This window comes from Odontesthes bonariensis, chromosome 10 (genome assembly GCF_027942865.1).
Source record: "Odontesthes bonariensis isolate fOdoBon6 chromosome 10, fOdoBon6.hap1, whole genome shotgun sequence".
Taxonomy (NCBI): domain Eukaryota; kingdom Metazoa; phylum Chordata; class Actinopteri; order Atheriniformes; family Atherinopsidae; genus Odontesthes; species Odontesthes bonariensis.
The window spans coordinates 2,432,316-2,453,983 of NC_134515.1; the positions used below are offsets into that span (position 1 = coordinate 2,432,316).

Sequence of the window (21,668 nt, forward strand, 5' to 3'; positions counted from 1 at the left end):
GAAGGAGGCGATTGGATGGTTTATAAATCAGAACACAGCCTTTGAAAACAAATCACAAAACAACAAGTTTCGGTCCCGATGACGTCGTCATCTCGTCCACTTTCTGACTCACAAAACATCAAAAGGTTAGATTTTTTTTTTTTACTCCAAAGCGTTTTCGTCTCTGTCGTCCTCTTCAGGGCTCCTTTGTTGCATTGTGGGTACTGTAGTCAGTCACAGGGTTAGTAAAACTGTAGCTCTGTTGTCACAGCGGCATTCACCTCCTCAGCAGTGATGTCAGCGGTGATGTCAGAGCGCCGCACGTGGAAGTCTGTGTGCTTTCGTCTCGGTTTAGTAACACAAACGGGTCCTTTGATGTCTTTACAGACGGTTAAAAAGACTAAATATAAACACGACATGTATGTGGGCACTGAGAGGTCATCGGAGGTCAGAGGCGGAGGAGGTTGGTTCTTACTTAAAGTGACAGTAGTTGTATTTTCATCCAGTTCATTTAATGAATTTGATCAACAGAAAGAGAAATTAAACTTGAATTATTGCAAAAACAAAGAGAAGTTTTTTACACTTTGGAGGGATGGAAGAGAAACAGGTTGAGAGGAAAGTTTAGCGAATAAACAAACTATGGCTGTGTTCCAAACCGCATACTTCTCCTACTACTCATACTAACTTTATTATGCGAGTTTGAGTAAGCAGAAGTTCCCGGATGCATACTAGATTCTCCGAAATGTTGGGTATGCATCATGAGGTTACTACTCATACTCAAACTACCCAAGATGCAACGTAACGTGACGTCGCCGATCGTCATTTCCTGTCAAAACGGCAGTTTCAAGCTAGCTACAACGAGGGTAGGTTCACTTCCTGTTTTCAAAACAAAAGCACCAAATGTATGGTAATGGCTTTCCCTATGATAAAAGGCAATGGGTATTTTATTTTGTGAAAATAACCGGAAGTGCGTTAGCTCACTGCGGCTAGCTTTAGTAGCGCCGAATTCGTGGGAACAAAATTGTAAACAGCCGGTATTTTGTCAGGTTTTCAACACGTTGGGGATCTAAACGACTACTTTCTCTCCTGAAAATGTTTCAAATGTTGCTAAAGTTTACAGAGTTTAGAGCTTAAGAGAAATCAGCTTCAGGCCGGCTGATTTCAGCTCGGGCAGGAGCGCAATGCATTGTGGGTAAACGCTCTGCATACTGTCTGATCGATGAGTATGCAGTATGTAGAATGTAGTATGTAGTATGTAGTATGCAGTATGTAGTATGCAGTATGTAGTATGCAGTATGTAGTATGCAGTATGCGGTTTCGAACACTTTCCTCTTTATCTTCTTCTTCTGCAGTTCCGGTGCCGCCTGCTGGAAGTGCAGCTGACGAAAAACGATGGGAACTTTTCTTTTCTTATATCTTGACATTTTTTCTTGTTAGTAAAATATTCAGATATCATAAGATACAACACAACAATGAGAAAATACTCCACATTTCGTGTAAACTACAGGGGGGGTTTCCACAACATAATGAGATTCTGTTTCATTAGGAAGTTTCACAAAAAAGAAAACAAGTTTGTTAAAATATCTCCAGCAGCTTTTTACAATATTTGACTTTTTTTTTACTGAAATTATCACTGAAAAGATTAATATTTTCTTTCTGGTTTTCACATTAATGTCACAACTCGTGTAAAAACGTCGGAAACACGTGACAACGATATCATTTGTTTACAAAAAAACTAAATTCAGTAACTTTAAAAAGGAAAAGATGTCATAACAGCATGAAAAACGTGTCATTAAAGGAAAGTTTCCACCATGTTTAAAACCAGTTTTTAGTTCTGAACTTCTGTTAAAAACAAGAAAATATCTCATAATTAATAATTTCACCACGAGCAGAGAGTCCTTCCTGTCGATCAGCACAAACAATCTGCAGCAGCAGCATCATTTAAAGCCGTTTCTTTAACAAACCGATGGGTTGGGAATGAAAAAAGGAGAAAAACACAACTGCAAAAGACCCGAAAACAGGATTTTCTGCCAGAAATGAGTCGGAAAAAAACTGATTCCAGCCAGAAATGAGTTGATAAGAGCAGAATTCTGTTGTGTGGTTTCCATGGAAACTCAAACTCAGGCTTTACAAACACAACCTCCCTGCCTCCTCCACCTCCTCAGTCTCTCCTCCCTCCTCCCCCCCCCACCCGGAGCCTCCCTCCTCTGAGCAGTAGCAGGAGGAGGAGGAGGAGGAGGAGGAGGAGGGAGATGATGAAGGTGCGTGGCCACCGTTTGGTCCCGGCGTCGCCCCGAGCAACGGGGTGGGAGGGCCGAGTGATGTCACAGAGGCTGCAGAAGCTGACTGGCCGGCCGGCGAGGTGGGGGGGGCGTGGTGGTCGAGCGATGCCGTCGTCGTCTCGGCAACCACGCTTTCCTCCTTCAGGCTGCTGGGGGCGGAGTCAGGAGCCGGCTTCAGCCAATCGGGAAGCTTAGCCCTTCCAGCCGTCCCAGATTGGACCTCTGGACACACACACACACGTGCACACACACACGCACACACACACACACACACACACACACACACACACACACACACACACACACACACACACACACACACACGTGCACACACACGCACACACACACACACACACACACACACACTGTCAGATCTAACCACAGCTGCAGACTGTTAGTAGAGAGGCGACTGAGGCAGGCGGCAGAAACATGCAGCGACTGATGGAAACTGAAACACAAACAAAACTGTTAAGCTGCCCCGAGGGGCCCTTTGGATCAGCTGGAAGAAGTGTGGCTCCCTGAGGGGCCCTGAGGGGCCCTTTAGCCCGGTTTCCACTGTCGGTACGGTACGGGTCGGGTCGGCTTTGCGTTCCCCTGTACAAAGGGGACCCTCAGGGGTGGGCGGAGCCATGGGCCGGTTACCGGTTTCAAGGTATCCCACGGTATTACAAAGTCAAGCTTTCAGAACCACTAAAATTTCACATCGTCCCTGCAGCATGAGCGTTTTTTAAAATGATTTTTTATTTTTGTGGCGTCCCGTCAGAGAGAAAGTGGAGGCCCCTCCCCCCCGCTCTGCAGGCTGTATGATGGCTGAAGGAGGCGAGCCCCCCAAACTTTCCCCCCGTCTGTTTTTTGGGTTGCCCCGTAGTTGTGCACCAGTCAAAATTTGCGCGGACAACAACAAACGGGACGGACCAATTGGAACCCAGACTCAGAGAAGAAGTGCGGTACAGGCACCTGTACAACTCTGAAACAGCATAGGGACCACGTCAGCTCCCAGAACTCGTTTAGGGAGATTGGCAGAACTTTGGGGAATTTGGTGATGTTTCATTCACTGGAAGTGACTTTGAGTGTTATGAAAAGCGCTAAATAAAACCGATCTATTATTATCATTGTTGCATCCTGAGAGGCAACGATAATTCCCAAGTGTGCTTTGGCTCCTCCCCAAGGGAACCGGTCCTGTGTGCTCGGTACCCCAAGCAGAAGGGTTACAAGAATGGTAACGGGTCCCATGGTAACGGGTCCCATGGTAACGGGTCCCATGGGACTGGTATGCTTTGGTGGTAGTGGAAACACTGAAATAAGAGAACCGTTCTGAACCGACCCGTAACCGGACTGCAGAGTGGAAACGGGGCTTAATGGTCTATCATTTGGATCCGTGCCGAGCCGAAATGCTGCAGCGTCCTTTCACTGCCCAAAACTTTGTCTGCTTTGCCAAATATTTATCTGACACCTCAGGGAATTTAGCCGCTTTCTCCTATCACTCAGTGGGGTCACATGGCTCTGAAAGGATCAGATTATTGGCTAAATTCCAATCAGACTGAGTTATTAAGTGCATATAGACACCTTAATCTGACTAAGAATTGGATCGGATGGGATTCAGACCCCGAGATAACTGGGTTGAAAGTCACTCTAAACCTGCTTGTAGACGCTGAAGCTCGTGGTGAATCAGACTTTGCGTTCTGCGCATGCTCCAGATGTTTTCCCGGGGTCGTGACCCGGAAGTCAAAGGAGACGATATTCCTGTTGTTGTCGCCGTCAGAAAGAAACAAACAACGCGATGGAGAATGCTCCGTTGGGCATCGAGTTTGTGCAACAAGCAGCTCATCACAGAGCAAATGTAGAGGGACGTAGCTTCATCTGGCTCTGCGTTCTCCATCTTTCTCCAATGCCTGAGTTTGTTGTTGTTGTTGGTGGTGAAGAGGTCAACAGGAAGTGGCTCTATTAGCAACAGCTGGAATGGGTACAGCGCCACCTATCATACCGGGGTATGACACGCTTTGTGCCTCTGATCCCATTCATTCACCGCCATATATCCAAGGAGAATTACCCTTAATAACTCATTCTGATTGTAATTTAGCCAATAATCTGATCCTTTCAGGGCCATGTGACCCCACTGAGTGTCTCCTCATTCCTTTGAGTTTTATGTTTTTAGAGGCTAACGGTAGCAGCTGCTGTTCGTGTGGATTCTGTTTTTACTAAACCTAAATTATTGTAAAGTTAACTTAAAGTTTACTAATTTGGAACTAACTAGTTTTGTTCTGGGTGTATTTTACTTGTAATTAAATGATAGAAAAGCAGAATTTGAAGTGTATTTATTGTGCTTTATGTGCTAAAGTGGAACTTAAAGCGCACCATCTATTCATTTACACGCTTAATCAGTCAAATAAAGATTAGTTATCTGCTAAGTTTTATAGGTATTCATAAAATGTATTTTATATGAAAAAATACATTGCTCAACTCATTCTTATTGTAATTTAGGCAATAATCTGATCCTTTCGGTACCATGTGACCCCACTGACTCACTCAGATCTGGATCCGACGTCGGCCCTGAAACGGCACTTTGGCTGAGCATCTTTTGATCCATCAGCATAAATAAATACGATTCAATCTTTTACTTTACCAGTTCATTTATTTCCAAATCTTCTGCTTTAACTCAGGAAATTTTTTCTGTTCTTAACCTCGTCCCATCGGACCTCTGGGATGTGATCAGTCGGTGAAAAATAAAGGAAACATCTGAATAAACATGCGACAGGAACATAAGCAGCTTCGGTGCTTTAAAACCCAGAAAACCGGCTCCACCTGCTGTGTGTCCAGGAGGGGAAACAAGAGGTGATCTGCATGTTTTTGGCACTTTTTCCTGCTTCAGGCATCATGGAGATGAATGAAGAACTCTGAGGTGGGAGTTTTAATAAATGTGGTGAGAGTTAGACGGGCGGAGGGATGGATGGAGGGATGGATGGGTGGAGCATGCAGGCCAGAAGAAGAGGCGAACACAGAGGAAGACTCACAGGGTTCGAGCTGACGAAGGCTTCTTCGCTCTCGGCCACTTCCTCCTTTCAAACAGCCTGACACACAGACACACACCGAGTTACACAGCAACACACACACCAGCGCCACCAGCAGCCTGCAGCTCCGTCAGGAAATCATGCCGCATTCAGAAAGCTTTAAAGGTGTGTGGGGGCGCCTGTACCTGTAGTCGTCAAAGCTGCCGTGAGACCGCTCCCCTTCTGAAAAGGAGATCTGATTGGTTAGTGAGCAGAGGCAACCGGTGGTCACTTTGTTTTTGGTGTGGTTGGGCTTCTATGATCTGATGACCGCTAACAGCGAGCAAACCTGGTCACATGATAACTTCACCCACAGGTGGGGAAGATTCCTGAGGATCAACACCGTCCTACCTGTTCAATAAGGCTTCAATAGGGCTGTAGCGCTACACTAATCTCACAATACGATACACGATATTCAGCCAACGATACGATTCGATACGATATGATTCATTTTGATACGATACGATTCAATACACAATATTCAGCCAACGATACGATTCGATACGATTCATTTTGATACGATACGATTCGATACACGATATTCAGCCAACGATAAGATTCGATTAAATTCGAAAAACGATATTCAGCCACCGATACGATTCGATTTAATACGATTCAATTAGTTTCGATACGATTAGTTTCGATACGATTCGATTCAATACGATTCGTTTCGATACGATTCGATACACTTACATCATTTTCTGGGGGTAAAAAGGGACAGTGTGATTTGACATGAATCGTCGCTGATTGGACCGGTGGTCCGACCTTTGAACCGGAAGGAAAACACCGCCAGACACAAACGAACATGTCACAAACGTGAGAGCTGTGCACTTTATACAACATTTTTATCAACTAATTTATCACTGTTTTGTATAATGTGACCCCCTGGCATTGTGTTGTATCATCTTAATGTTCTGTGTTTTCACTAATTGTTACGTCTGACTTTTCAATAAAGTTTGCTTAAAAAAAATAAAATAAATTGATACTCGCGGGTGAAAAATCGATACTTTATCGGGAAACGAAATATCGATATATATCGCAGTATCAATAAAATTGCTCAGCCCTACTGTTCAACCCAATACCTGGAAAACTGCTGTGCACGTGATCATTCAGGACATTTACGGGACTTCTTCCTCTTGTTTTTAGGTGTAACTCAGATGGTCTCATGCTTCATACCGACAGGTTCAGATTGTTAAAAGTGTCGTTAAAGGTATCTGCTGAAGACGTAGGCTGTGTTCAAAACCGCATACGGCATACTACATACTCATCGATCAGACAGTATGCAGAGCGTTTACCCACAATGCATTTCGCCCCTGCCCGAGCCGAAAATCAGCCGGTCTGAAACTGATTTCTCTTAAGCTCTAAACTAAATGAGTAGCAACCCCATGACGCATACCCAACATTTCGGAGAATCTAGTATGCATCCGGGAACTTCTCGCTTACTCAAACTCGCATACTAACTCAAAAAGTTAGTAGGAGTAGTAGGAGAAGTAGGAGAAGTAGGAGAAGTATGCGGTTTCGAACACAGCCGTAATGAAGTAAAAACAGGAAGACGACAGTCTAAACATGAGTGACATTACTGAGCTGGAACATGAGACACAGCTTTCCAAACCCAGCAGCAGTTTGAGTTTCAGCTTCTCTAAACTCTGGCAGGAAAATGTTGCTCCACACTTTGTCAAGTTGTTCCCGACTGCCTCTGGATTTGGATTTCTGGGACACACTGAAGTAGCGGATCGTTGTCCCTATCCTGAGAAGAGAAATCCCCCAGACCAGCTCAGGGTGTTCCACAGGGTTCAGTTTTGGGACCGATACTTTTTACTTTACTAGTAAATGCACGTTAGACCAGCGGTCCCCAACCGAGCGGGCCGCACAGAAAGAATAAATAACTTACATTATTTCCGTTTTATTTATTATCCGAGTCTGAAGAATGTTTTCTTTTGAAAAATAACCGAATTCTCACACCTAATAACAGGTAAAAACCACCAGTGAGAGGTGTGTGAGTCATACCCAGCTCCACTGAGCGAGTGCGGGGGTTGCACTGCTTGTGTCCCTTGCAGCCTCGGAGCTCCATCAGCTGGACGTGGAGCTGATTGAGGACTGTCCGATCTAAAGAGCTCACGGCGTTTATCAGCTGCAGACACACAGGAAATAATCAGGAATACTAATAATAATAATAATAACACCAAATAATAATAATCAGAATAATAATCAAGGGATAAGAATAGAGACGTAAAGACATGTTTGTTCAGGCTTGAAGCTTTTTAAATGTGTGGTTACCTGGTACGGGTCTGTGCTGAGGTCAAAGTATTCCAGGAATCCGGTGGCGAACTCGCAGAACAGGAAGTTGTGCGTCTCGTTGATCGTCCTCAGACACCAGTACGTGTTGTTGTTGGCGCTGGTGCAGGCGCAGAACGGACCCACTGCAACACAAATGAAAATGTTTCAAATGTTGCTAAAGTTTACAGAGTTTAGAGCTTACGTGAAATCAGCTTCAGCTGATGATTTCGGCTCGGGCAGGAGCAAAATGCATTGTGGGTAAACGCTCTGCATACTGTCTGATTGATAAGTGTGGCTGTGTTCGAAACCGCATACTTCTCCTACTACACATACTAACTTAGAGTTAGTAAGCGAGTTTGAGTAAGGCAGAAGTTCCCGGATGTATACTAGATTCTCCTAAATGTTGGGTATGCATCATGAGGTTACTACTCATACTCAAACTACCCAAGATGCAACGTAACGTGACGTCGCCGATCGTCATTTCCTGTCAAAACGGCAGTTTCAAGCTAGCTACAACGAGGGTAGGTTCACTTCCTGTTTTTTAAAAAAAAGCACCAATTGTATGGTAATGGCTTTCCCTATGATAAAAGGCAACGGGTATTTTATTTTGTGAAAATAACTGGAAGTGCGTTGCTCACTGCAGCTAGCTTTAGTAGCGCTGAATTCATGGGAACAAAATTGTAAACAGCCGGTATTTTGTCAGGTTTTCAACACGTTGGGGATCTAAACGACTACTTTCTCGCCTGAAAATGTTTCAAATGTTGCTAAAGTTTACAGAGTTTAGAGCTTAAGAGAAATCAGCTTCAGGCCGGCTGATTTCGGCTCGGGCAGGAGCGAAATGCATTGTGGGTAAACGCTCTGCATACTGTGTGATCGATGAGTATGCAGTATGGAAGTATGTAATATGTAGTATTTAGTATGCAGTATGTAGTATGTAGTATGTAGTATGTAGTATGCAGTATGTAGTATGTAAGTATGTAGTATGCAGTATGTAGTATGGAAGTATTTAGTATGGAAGTATGCAGTATGTAGTATGCAGTATGTAGTATGTAGTATGCAGTATGGAAGTATGTAGTATGCAGTATGCAATATGTAGTATGTAGTATGTAAGTATGTAGTATGAGTATACAATATGTAGTATGTAGTATGGATGTATGTAGTATGGAAGTATGTAGTATGCAGTATGTAGTATGTAGTATGCAGTATGTAGTATGTAGTATGTAGTATGCAGTATATAGTATGTAGTATGCAGAATGTAGTATGTAGTATGCAGTATATAGTATGCAGTATGCAATATGTAGTATGTAGTATGTAAGTATGTAGTATGAGTATACAATATGTAGTATGTAGTATGGATGTATGTAGTATGGAAGTATGTGGTATGCAGTATGTAGTATGTAGTATGCAGTATGTAGTATGTAGTATGTAGTATGCAGTATATAGTATGTAGTATGCAGAATGTAGTATGCAGTATGTAGTATGGAAATATGTAGTATGCAGAATGTAGTATGTAGTATCTAGTATGTAGTATGCAGAATGTAGTATGCAGTATGTAGTATGGAAATATGTAGTATGCAGTATGTAGTATGCAGTATGCAGTATGTAGTATGCAGTATGTAGTATGTAGTATGGAAGTATGTAGTATGTAGAATGTAGTATGTAGTATGCAGTATGTAGTATGTAGTATGCAGTATGTAGTATGGAAGTATGTAGTATGTAGAATGTAGTATGTAGTATGCAGTATGTAGTATGTAGTATGTAGTATGTAGTATGGAAGTATGTAGTATGTAGAATGTAGTATGTAGTATGCAGTATGTAGTATGTAGTATGTAGTATGTAGTATGGAAGTATGTAGTATGTAGAATGTAGTATGTAGTATGCAGTATGCAGTATGTAGTATGCAGTATGCAGTATGCAGTATGTAGTATGCGGTTTGGAACACAGCCCTGGTTAAGGTCAGAGGTCAGAGGGCACAGTGAATGTGTGGGGGTCGTACGTGTCCACAGGGGCGGAGTGTGCCAGTGCTGGTTGTCGTGTGTGAAGCAGGTGAGTCCAGGCATCGAACACGTGTCGTTGTTTCTGATCCTCTTGATCATCTTCCTCATCTTCTTCCTCCTCTTCTGCTCCTTCAGAAGCCACGCCTTCTTGTCCCGAGCCCCGCCCTTCCTGCTGGAGCACAACAACAACAACAGGTACAGGTGTGAAGACGGCAGCGTCAGAGGAAGAGCTGCAGACCTTTCTGCCTCACCTGAACGGGTGGACGCCGCCTCCTCTGTACCTGAACTTGTTCTTCAGCTTGGATTTGTACCTGAACACACGGACATCAGGTGATCAGGTGCAAACCTGCGGGGGGTCAGTCTGTTTTCAGGTGTGTGGTGTGTCCAGGTGCCACTTACAGGTATTTGTTGCAGTCGCACTCCAGGGGTCGCACCTTCTTCAGGTGACCGCGGACGTCTCTCAGGTTCTTTATCTTGGTCTGCAGAGTCTCAATCTGACAGAGAACAGCAGAATCAGTGAGACCAGCAGCGTCTCTGAGCGGCTCCATCAGTCAAATAAAAAAAAATTAAAAAATAATCATAATAATAAAATAATAATAATAATATAAAATAAAATAATAATAAAATAAATAATAATAAAAAATTAAATTAAATTAAATTATAAGTAAATAAAATAAAAAAGTATGTGGAATTCCAGCTGTGGAATAAGAACATTTAGATAGACAGACAGACAGATAGATAGATAGATAGATAGATAGATAGATAGATAGATAGATAGATACTTTATTCATCCCAATTTGGGAAATTGTTATGTTGCAGCAGCATACAGTAAAATATATTTAAACAATTAAAGTAAAAACAAGCAAATAAAATAAAATAAAATAAAATAAAAATAGTGAATAAACATTAGCTATATACAGTATGAAGAGTTTCTGCAGATTTCTTTCCTTTGTTTGGTTGATAATGTGGAAGTTTGAGCCATTTCAACATGATTAAACTTAACTAGGGCTGGGCAACAATTAAAATGTTTAATCTAATTAATCACATGATTTCCCTGATTAATCACGATTAATCGCATTTGTACACAGAATCCAAAAATGAATCCAAAAGTAGTGTATAGCTTTTAGCATTTAGTTTTATTTTAAATGTGCTGCCATATGAATGAAAGTGCCATAAAATGTGTTGGTCTGTTGTCTTAGCAGGTGTTTTAGCATTAGCAGTCATAGCAAACAAACAAAGAAACAGATGAAAAATGTCAGAACCAACGGTGGGAAATGAAGACGCAGACGAGGCCTCATACTGAAAGCATGTTTACCTTACAAAGAGTGAGAAACAGCAGCTACATTATGTGTCTTCTGTGGCAACCAAAACAAACGCACATTTCAGCAGAAACTCAACATCTAACTTGAGGAAACATGTAGCGCTAAGTTTCCTAAACTCGTTTTCCCCCCATGGATAGGCGAATGTTTGTTTTTTAGGTTACATATGGGTTACATATGTTTTAAACATTTCCTAAGTCTCTTTTATTTTTTATTGAAGTTCTTGAATTTACCTGGATTATTTTAATTTAAGCTATTTTGTAATTAATTAATTCATTTTAATTTATTTGATCAATTGGATGAACTCTAATTGGCCTAAAGATGATTATTTAGTATTTTTGTCTGTCTGATTGAATGCTTGTGTTAACAAATAAATCAGACGTTACTCAACAGTTACTCAGTACTTGAATAGTTTCTTTTTTTTGAGTAGATTCTTGAGTACCTCGTGGTCGATGTGCAGCTTGTGGTCCTTCCAGGCCTGCAGAGACTGGTACACGCCTGTGTCACACTTCACGGTGGCGTTGGACAGGATGGAGCATCTGCAGGGAGACGATATCTCATCAGAAACGTTTAAGACGTCTAAGAAACATCTCGAACTCGGATGCTTATTGTTCCAGATTCCAGTCCTCAGCACACTGCGGTCTCATCTTTGCTTCTCTGAGTGTTTCAGCACCAAAGAGAAGAGTTTATAATTACTTCCAGGTTGCTGCTGCGTCAGAAAAAGCCTGAAACTGAATGCAGGAAACCTGCAGTGAGCAGCTCCTGGGCTGCCTGCTCTCATTTACAGTCACCTTCAGTCATCCCCTGCAGTCAGAGCAGGTTCATCAGGGAAGAATATTTTTATTAGGTCTTTTTCAAGTCGTGTAGGATTCATACAAGAGAAACAAGGATAACAGAAAATATAAATAAATAAATAATAGTGACAAAAAACAAATATGCCTATATATAAAATAGAGATATAATTAAAGAAAAATAATAAATAAAAGATAAATAGTAAAAAAAATTAAGAATAAAATAAAGAAAAATAACAAATAAAAGATAAATAATAAAATAAATAAAAAATCTAAGAACATTTAAGAAAAATAATAATTAAAAGATACATAAAAAAGAATAAAACAAAGAAAAATAATAAATAAAAGATAAATAATAAAAAAAAATTTTTAAAGAAAAATACTAAATAAAAGATAAATAAAAAAAAATGTAATAAAATAAAATTAGCAAAACAACAGCACAAACTGAACAGACGTACACTTCAAGCAATGACAAATGTATTGCATCCCTTGTACTCTATGTATGTGGACAAATTCTCAAAGAAGAGGTGAGTAGCCTCTTATGGGTCTTATTAATGACAATTCTACATTTCAGAAAACCATTTGAACACTTTACTCCAGAAAGAGAGGGACATTCAACCCAAAGCCACAAGCTGACACCTGGGTTCTCTTTGTCTGAAAAACAGGTTTGGCTCAGACCTCCGGCCCCTTTTTAGATATGTGGGCTCCTAGTGAACTAATGCTAACTTAACTCCTAGTTAGCTAATGCTAACTTAACTCCTAGTTAACTAATAATAACTTAACTCCTAGTTAGCTAATAATAACTTAACTCCTAGTTAGCTAATGCTAATTTAACTCCTAGTTAACTAATGCTAACTTAACTCCTAGTTAGCTAATGCTAATTTAACTCCTAGTTAACTAATGCTAACTTAACTCCTAGTTAACTAATGCTAACTTAACTCCTAGTTAGCTAATGTTAATTTAACTCCTAGTTAACTAATGCTAACTTAACTCCTAGTTAGCTAATGCTAACTTAACTCCTTGTGAACTAATGCTAACTTAACTCCTAGTTCACTAATGCTAACTTAACTCCTAGTTAGCTAATGCTAACTTAACTCCTAGTGAACTAATGCCCACTGAACTCCTAGTGAACTAATGCCCACTGAACTCCGAGTTAGCTAATGCTAACTTAACTCCTAGTTAGCTAATGCTAACTTAACTCCGAGTTAGCTAATGCTAACTTAACTCCTTGTGAACTAATGCTAACTTAACTCCTAGTTCACTAATGCTAACTTAACTCCTAGTTAGCTAATGCTAACTTAACTCCTAGTGAACTAATGCCCACTGAACTCCTAGTGAACTAATGCCCACTGAACTCCGAGTTAGCTAATGCTAACTTAACTCCGAGTTAGCTAATGCTAACTTAACTCCTAGTTAGCTAATGCTAACTTAATTGCTATTTAGCTAATGCTTCTACATCGCAGTACCCAAGCATCAGGAGTAATCTGGCGGTTCTATAGAACTGTAGTGATGAAGAGGACCATCGGCTCTGCGGCTTCCCGTGATAAAACGCTCTGTTCACGCTATAATCACGCCACAAAGCCGTGTTCTGGACATGTATGTGAGCTGGGACACTGACCTGTGGGTCACTTTGATGGAGTTGGGCGACACGGCTGCGTTCGGGACTCCCTCCATCCCACTGAACTCGTCATCGAGCTCGTCTCTCATCGGCTGATCTCTGCCGGCGCCGGCGTCCATGCTGTGGTTGCCGGGGTAACTGTTCGTCATGGACAGGGACCGGCTGTAACGGTTCCTGGAGTAACTCTTCAGGGCTTTGAACTCTGACAGAAAAACAGAGTTAATGAACACAATGAAACTGGAGCCGGGATATTTCTGTAGGGGGGGCCGGCACCATCACTCCACTGGATCGGCAGCAGAGGTTACAGTTACATTTACTTGAGTAAGTTTTTGTAAACATTATACTTCTAGGAGTAGTTTTAATTCTCTATTGAGAATGAGGAGTCACGTGACTCCGGTCGGCCGGTCGGCCATGTTGGCAGAAGAATCTTTCTACTTTTCCTTGAGTAGATGTGTGCAGCAGAAGCTGTCCTCTTACTCCGCTACATTAGGCTACAATGAGCTGGTTACTTTTCTTCTTACCTCTTTGGTATTCTACGCCTCATTATTTTTATCCCCCCGCGTACGCCTCATTTTAATGTTTTATTCTGACAGAGAGAGAGACTTCCGCCAAAGGCTCTACCACCTGACTGTGTTCCACCAATCAGACGCAGCCGTGCAGTCTGGTCACGTGACCGTACTCGATCTCAGCGGCGGGACGGGTTAGCTTTAGCATTAGCAGTCGTAGCAAACAAACAAAGAAACAGATGAAAAATGTCAGAACCAACGGTGGGAAATGAAGACGCAGACGAGGCCTCATACTGAAAGCATGTTTACCTTACAAAGAGTGAGAAACAGCAGCTACATTATGCGTCTTCTGTGGCAACCAAAACAAACGCACATTTCAGCAGAAACTCAACATCTAACTTGAGGAAACATGTAGCGGTAAGTTTCCTAAACTCGTTTTCCCCCCATGGATAGGTGAATGTTTGTTTTTTAGGTTACATATGGGTTACATATGTTTTAAACATTTCCTAAGTCTCTTTTATTTTTTATTGAAGTTCTTGAATTTACCTGGATTATTTTAATTTAAGCTATTTTGTAATTAATTCATTCATTTTAATTCATTTTATCAATTGGATGAACTCTAATTTGCCTAAAGATGATTATTTAGTATTTTTGTCTGTCTGATTGAATGCTTGTGTTAACAAATAAATCAGACGTTACTCAACAGTTACTCAGTACTTGAGTAGTTTTTTCACCGAGCACTTTTTTACTCTTACTCAAGTAATTATTTGGATGAATACTGAAGGACTGAAGGCTCAACAGTTGTGGTGCAGTTCTGTTGTGAGACACTAGAGGGCGCCACACAGCCGTGAATGCAGCACGGAGGAGACCCTGCAGGAGACTGAAAACCTACTGAAAAGAACTGTTCATGACACAAAAAATGACCTTTTGTCTCCTTTTCCTAAACTTTGTTCCATGACCGCTTAGAAAAGTCTTAAAGATGCTCGCACACAGCCTCCTGTCTTCATATTTATCCACACAAATGTTTGATAAATGTTTGAGCAACAATTAAAATGTTTAATCTATTTAATCACATGATTTTCCTGATTAATCACGATTAATCGCATTTGTACGCAGAATCCAAAAGTAGTGTATAGCTTTTAGCATTTAGCTTTATTTGAAATGTGCTGCCATATGAATGAAAGTGCCATAACATTTGTTGTGCAAACACACTTTTAACATCAGCATCTTTCTGTAGTTTTTATGTAGAAGCCTCGCTCCACTGTCTGTTTCCTTGAATGACTTGCTGCTATCAGTTGTGTGTTTTGCCTTTAAGTGATATTTTAGACTGGAACTACTACGCTGAGAAGACAATTCAACTTGGCTGTAAATGCAGGAGTTTTTTTTCAATTTATTTTGAAATACGCGCTTTTATGTTGAAACCAGTAAAACAGGAAGTAGCGCCGGTTAGCTCCGTTAGCTTCACACCTGTAACGTGATGTTACCTGCTAGTTTATTTTTATTTTATGACTCCATGCTTCGTGGTGTTTGCTGTAACTGTGTGAATGTGATGCATTCAACAGACTTTTACAATAATAAAACCTGCGTTAATGCGCGATAAAATATTTATCTGCGTTAAATAATTAACAAGTTAACGCGATAATAACGAGTTAACTCGCCCGGCCCTACTAAATATTGACAGTAGTTCGATGAGAATAAGAGTGTGGCGATAGAATAAGATGAACCTAACATGGTACCTACTAAAGAAACCTAAAAGAATCCAAACACAGATGTTAGAGATATTTTTTTTCTTTCTATTTTTCTTTCATTTAAATTAGGGATGGGCAGCGATTAACATGTTTAATCTAATTAATCACATGATTTCCCTGATTAATTTAATTAATTGATTGCTGCCATATGAATGAAAGTGCCATAAAATGTGTTGGTCTGTTGTCTTAGCAGGTGTTTTAGCATTAGCAGTCATAGCAAACAAAGAAAGAAACAGATGAAAAATGTCAGAACCAACGGTGGGAAATGAAGACGCAGACGAGGCCTCATACTGAAAGCATGTTTACCTTACAAAGAGTGAGAAACAGCAGCTACATTATGTGTCTTCTGTGGCAACCAAAACAAACGCACATTTCAGCAGAAACTCAACATCTAACTTGAGGAAACATGTAGCGCTAAGTTGAATGACTTGCTGCTATCAGTTGTGTGTTTTGCCTTTAAGTGATATTTTAGACTGGAACTACTACGCTGAGAAGACAATTCAACTTGGCTGTAAATGCAGGAGTTTTTTTTATTTTTTTTTATTTTGAAACACTTGCTTTTATGTTGAAACAAATAAAACAGGAAGTAGCGCCGGTTAGCTCCGTTAGCTTCACACCTGTAACGTGATGTTACCTGCTAGTTTATTTTTATTTTATTCCTCCATGCTTCGTGGTGTTTGCTGTAACTGTGTGAATGTGATGCATTCATCAGACTTTTACAATAATAAAACCTGCGTTAATGCGCCATAAAATATTTATCGGCGTTAAATAGTTAACACGTTACTCATCTAAGCAGTAATGGAAACACAGGCAGGTGATTTTCTGTGTGCCTGGACTTCAGTTACAGCCACAGACCTCCATCCCTTTAAATTCTGCTAAAGTTTGGGCTTTATTTGGATGGATTAAGACTTTTCTTTTCACATCTCCTCATAGAAAATGTTCATCGGCCTTGTTTTCATGAGCTGGTTTGAAATGAAAAAGTCGTTTGATCAGCGGGTGGCGCTAAAGGCTTCTTTAGCTGAAATAAACAGAGCGGTGACCGGAAACTAAAGCATGAGGAGAGGTCTTTGGCAGGGCCGGTTTTTGCTATGGGCAATGTGTGCGACCGCCCAGGGCACAATCTATGTGATTAAAAAAATAATAATTTTATAAAATTTTATAAAATAAAATAAACAAAAATAAAATAAAATAATAAATAAATAAATAAATAAAAAAATTTGCCAGTTTTCTAGACTAAGGCTCATTTCCATGTCAAGTTAGTGGACAGGTTGTGTTAGGGGTTAGGGTTTCCACCTTGTTCCACTTTAACAGGTGGAAAAGTAGGTTGGCTCCCCCTACAGGTGTGGCATGGAACAACAAATATTCATCTGAACCCTGAACATGCACAGCTATACGGGACAGACTGATCCCAGGCTAACACAAGCTGCTGCCAACACAAATAAACTGGATTTCATTCCTAAAGTTAACACAGACCCATATACCTTCATGTAATTAACTGGGTTATGTGAAAAATGTAAAAAATTATAAAAATCTGTGCAGTCATCTCCGTGAATGTGTTTACGTCACGTGACTCCGGTTGATTGACGGGTGAACGGACGGCGTTAATGGGAAAAGCAAAGGTAATAATGTGGAGTCATCATGGATCATCATCATGGTGAAAGACCAAAGAAGCCATCAGGTGCCCAGTTTAGAAAGAGAAGAAGAGGAGAAACGGGCAGAAGATTAAGGGATGCAGATTTATATGAGTGACGTAAGCTACAGGCTATCTGTTAGCCTCTTGCTAACATGTTGCTATTAGCCACGACTGTGTTTGATTTTTAGTTTTGCTGAACTAGAATTAGAATTGAGGCATCATGTCATGCAGCTGATTTTACCCAAGGGCAACCTGGTCCGGTTTGTGTTTGCAACACAACATGTTAATGTTAAAGCTAATGCTAATGTTAATTCTGATGCTAATGTTAATGCTAAAGCCAGCTGTGAACAGGCTGAAAACAGCTGCTACAGTCTGAGCTCTGATGTTAGCATAACTGCAAGGAATCTGTTTTTATGCTCCATAAAGTAGCCTTTATTTATTTATTTATTTTAGATTTCTTATTTTTTAGGATTTTTAGGTTATTTAAGGATTTGTGATTGATATTTATATACTATATTTATTTATTGTGTTTTTTTCTCAGTTCTTTTTGTACCTTTTTGTATTTAATATTTATGTATAATAAAATAATACAAATAATATAATATGTTGTTGTGTTGGAAAGTATATATATATATATTTTTTTTATCTGCTACTGAGAGTCCACCGTGACTGAGAGGGAGCCACCAAACGGGTGTGGATCCCAGCTGCTGCCCCCTGCTGGACCCCGGCGGTAACACTCACTCTTCTTGGGGAAGAAGGGCTTCTTGTTGAACGGCCTCATCACGAAGGGCTGCAGGTTCAGGGGTCGGAGGTCACGGAAGTCGCAGTCGCAGTCCTCGGAGTCGGGAAGGTAAAGCTGAGACTTGATGCTGAGCGGACGCTGACGGCTGGCCACGCCCCTCTGGAAGCTCTTAGCCCCTCCCCCTTCGGTCTTACACTTGAAGAGCCGCAGCTTTCCCGTAGCGTCCTCCACACACTGCCACTTCTAAACACACACACAGAGAGACGGACATCACGGAGAGAGAACTGATCTATCGTGTTACCATGGAAACATCTGCAGATATTCACTTTAAAGCTGCTCAGAACTGAACTAACTCTGGTTCTGCCTCAGATTCCGGGTTTATGTTCATGTTGGAACATGTTTCAGTGAGTCTCTGCAGCTGTTACCATGGAAACATCTGCAGATATTCACTTTAAAGCTGCTCAGAACTGAACTAACTCTGGTTCTGCCTCAGATTCTGGGTTTATGTTCATGTTGGAACATGTTTCAGTGAATCAGCTGCAGCTGTTACCATGGAAACATCTGCAGATATTCACTTTAAAGCTGCTCAGAACTGAACTAACTCTGGTTCTGCCTCAGATTCTGGGTTTATGTTCATGTTGGAACATGTTTCAGTGAATCAGCTGCAGCTGTTACCATGGAAACATCTGCAGATATTCACTTTAAAGCTGCTCAGAACTGAACTAACTCTGGTTCTGCCTCAGATTCTGGGTTTATGTTCATGTTGGAACACGTTTCAGTGAATCTCTGCAGCTGTTACCATGGAAACATCTGCAGATATTCACCTTAAAGCTGCTCAGAACTGAACTAACTCTGGTTCTGCCTCAGATTCTGGGTTTATGTTCATGTTGGAACATGTTTCAGTGAATCTCTGCAGCTGTTACCATGGAAACATCTGCAGATATTCACTTTAAAGCTGCTCAGAACTGAACTAACTCTGGTTCTGACTCAGATTCTGGGTTTATGTTCATGTTGGAACATGTTTCAGTGAATCAGCTGCTTCCTGTTTTTATATAAAACATAAAGAACTGATGCAACAAACTTTGTGTACCTGTCCCGTCTGCTGGCAGGGCGTCTGGTACTCGGCTCTCTGACAGAGGTCCTTCACTCGTTGGTGTTTGGGCAGGAAGTTCTCCTCCTGCAACACTTCCTTCCCTTCAACCAGCTGGTGGAGCAGCTTCCTGTCACACAGGTTTCCCAGATTAAAGTCATGTGTTGTATGTGTTTGTCACAGTTCAAACAGCTCCACTGCTTTATGGAACAGGAACGAGTCTATTGTGTCAGATGTGTGAACTGAATCAAGCTCTAACAGCAGGGCTGGAGTTGTTTATTCACCCAGAAACAACCAAACAGGTCTTTTACAGGCCGTATATCAGAAGACTTTCCACTCAGCGGGGTCACATGGCACTGAAAGGATCGGATTATTGGCTAAATTACAATCAGACTGAGTTATTAAGTGCATGTAGACACCTTAATTTTCCTCCGTAATATCGACTATCTTCTCTTCTTCAAAACATAACTGAAAACTCATCTGTTCAAGTTAGCCTTCTCACTTTTTGTTATTTGTGGTTTTATGTTTTATTCTATTTTTTTTCCCCAATGTTGTATTTGTGTTTTTAATGTTGTAAAGTGTCCTTGGGTGTTTTGAAAGGCACTGTTAAATTAAATGCATTACTTTTATTATTATTACTATAAATTGGATGATAAAATAATAAATAATAAATAATAAATAAACAATAAAAATAATAAATAATAAAAGAAAAACTAAATAAACAAACTAATAAATATTAAATAAATGTTAAATGATAAATAAATAAAAAATAAATAGATAATAAATAAATAAATATATTGGATCGGATGGGATTCAGACCCCGAGATAACTGGGTTGAAAGTCACTCTAAACCTGCTTGTAGACGCTGAAGCACGTCAAATAAAGAGCATAACCTAACTATAGCTGTAATCGAATTAACCGAAGTGCAGACTGAGCAGTCCCCTGCTTCCGAGCAGCAAACACAGTAACAGGCGCGGCTATCGCTAGGTGGCTAGGGAGTGCTCGGTCTCCTCTTCGGTCTGCACAGTTTTACATTGGACGCATTGATATCAAGGGAGGCAAAAATGGCGCCAAGCGAAGTGAGGTCTGACTTTTTCCTGGAGAACCATTTTGTGATGCAAATGTATTACTCTGTTGAACGCATATTGTTCTGAGAAGCAAAACGCTTTATTTTTTAAACCCCAGCCAACTAGCCGGACTACCTTCATCAACACCAAAACGAGGCTGGAACTCTGCTCACAGGACGCAGCAGGGGGTAAGAAGATGTTCAGAAATGATGTTGCTGATATGGGATGTTACACAGCTTCATGTCAGAAGAGGCGAACTGTCCCTTTAAAAAGAGGATTTCACTGAGGAAAAAAACGCTGTTACGAGGAAAATGATGGAGTTGATGATCGATCTCGTCAGTTGGGACGGTTTTCTTGCTGCATTCCTGTTTTAGACTCGCAGTTTTTCATCTGTTTTCACCTGCAAAAGTACAAACTCGGCACTTTCCTCTAAGGTTTATGGGTCGTTGAGTGAAGCTGATCGTGCACTGCAGCACATTTCACAGTTAGGATGAAAAAGTGTAGAATCTCACGGGAGTTAAGGTTTTAAGGCGGTTTTAAGGTGGTTTTAAGGCGGTATTTCTCACAACAAAGTCAAAACATCATAAAACAATACACCTTTAGTTTAGTTTTATGCAAACTGTGTCATTCAGTGACTCTTTCTGTGTTTTTGTGTCCATAATCCAACGTTATATATTATTATTATTATTATTATTATTATCATATCCATATATCCAAGGATAATTACCCGTAGTCCACTCAATCTCATTGTAATTTAGCCAATAATCCGATCCTTTCAGAGCCATGTGACCCCACTGAATGATTCTTCTCATGATATCCAGGATAGAAGAGTCAGATATAAAGATCAATATAAAAAACAGCATAACTTTCCAACATCTTCCTTTCATCTGTGATGCAAATCAGGAATTTAAAATCAATAAAGAGGTTAGAAACAAACAAACAAAGAAACTAAAAAAAACTCTGAAAGCTGTGTTTGATGTAAAGTTTCAGAGCTGGAAGCTTCGGGGATAAATGAAGTGGATTTGAGCCTCAGTGTTGCTCAGCAGCTTGAACCTTTTTATCTCAAATCAAACAATCTGCAGGTTCTGTGCTGACGGTGGGAAGCACTTACCCTCTCTCCACCAGAAACGAGTCCCTCCACACCTTCGGCTTCTTGGTCACCTGGAACCTGCAGAGGAAAACAGCAGCGTGAGTTTGGTGACAAGTTCCTGCAGCCGCCCGTCAACCATACGGTTGTCATGACAACGGAAACTCTTAAGAGGAGGTGAATAAGCGTCTCAAACACCGTCAGGACTTCAGAAGGAGGAAAAACTAACAAAAACGATAAAGGCAACGCAATCCATACTATTTAAAACTAGACAAAACCCACCGTCCCCATTTAGATTTCAGTCAGTTGCCCCAAAATGAGTTTTGCTCTTAAAATCTCTTGTCCCTAAAAGTGACTTTTTTCAGATTTTTTGTGTTTGTGGATGCCTCCCATACCAACTTCCCCACCCAATCTGTGTATAACTCTAAATCGCCCCTATTGGCAGTGTGTGGAAATCTTTAGGACCCAATAGGGGCCTCGTTTTC

At 40.8% G+C, this 21,668-nt stretch overlaps 1 protein-coding gene across 5 annotated transcripts in view; it reads right to left on the reverse strand.

Moving 5' to 3' along the window:
* LOC142390473 (extracellular sulfatase Sulf-2-like) overlaps positions 1 to 21,668 on the reverse strand; it is a 72,927-nt gene continuing 51,259 nt past the window's right edge. For 3 of the 5 annotated variants that reach the window (XM_075475926.1, XM_075475928.1, XM_075475927.1), the window contains 13 exons: positions 21,208 to 21,264; positions 19,030 to 19,159; positions 17,939 to 18,182; positions 13,311 to 13,512; positions 11,344 to 11,440; positions 9,982 to 10,076; positions 9,834 to 9,893; positions 9,582 to 9,754; positions 7,586 to 7,728; positions 7,316 to 7,439; positions 5,455 to 5,491; positions 5,273 to 5,329; positions 1 to 2,483 (listed from right to left, as the gene is read on the reverse strand). In XM_075475926.1, the coding sequence (XP_075332041.1) occupies positions 2,453 to 2,483; positions 5,273 to 5,329; positions 5,455 to 5,491; positions 7,316 to 7,439; positions 7,586 to 7,728; positions 9,582 to 9,754; positions 9,834 to 9,893; positions 9,982 to 10,076; positions 11,344 to 11,440; positions 13,311 to 13,512; positions 17,939 to 18,182; positions 19,030 to 19,159; positions 21,208 to 21,264 (1,450 nt within the window). In that variant the 3' untranslated portion in view covers positions 1 to 2,452. The remainder of the gene's footprint in view (positions 2,484 to 5,272; positions 5,330 to 5,454; positions 5,492 to 7,315; positions 7,440 to 7,585; positions 7,729 to 9,581; positions 9,755 to 9,833; positions 9,894 to 9,981; positions 10,077 to 11,343; positions 11,441 to 13,310; positions 13,513 to 17,938; positions 18,183 to 19,029; positions 19,160 to 21,207; positions 21,265 to 21,668) is intronic. The other 2 variants (XM_075475929.1, XM_075475930.1) reach the window with 2 other exon arrangements.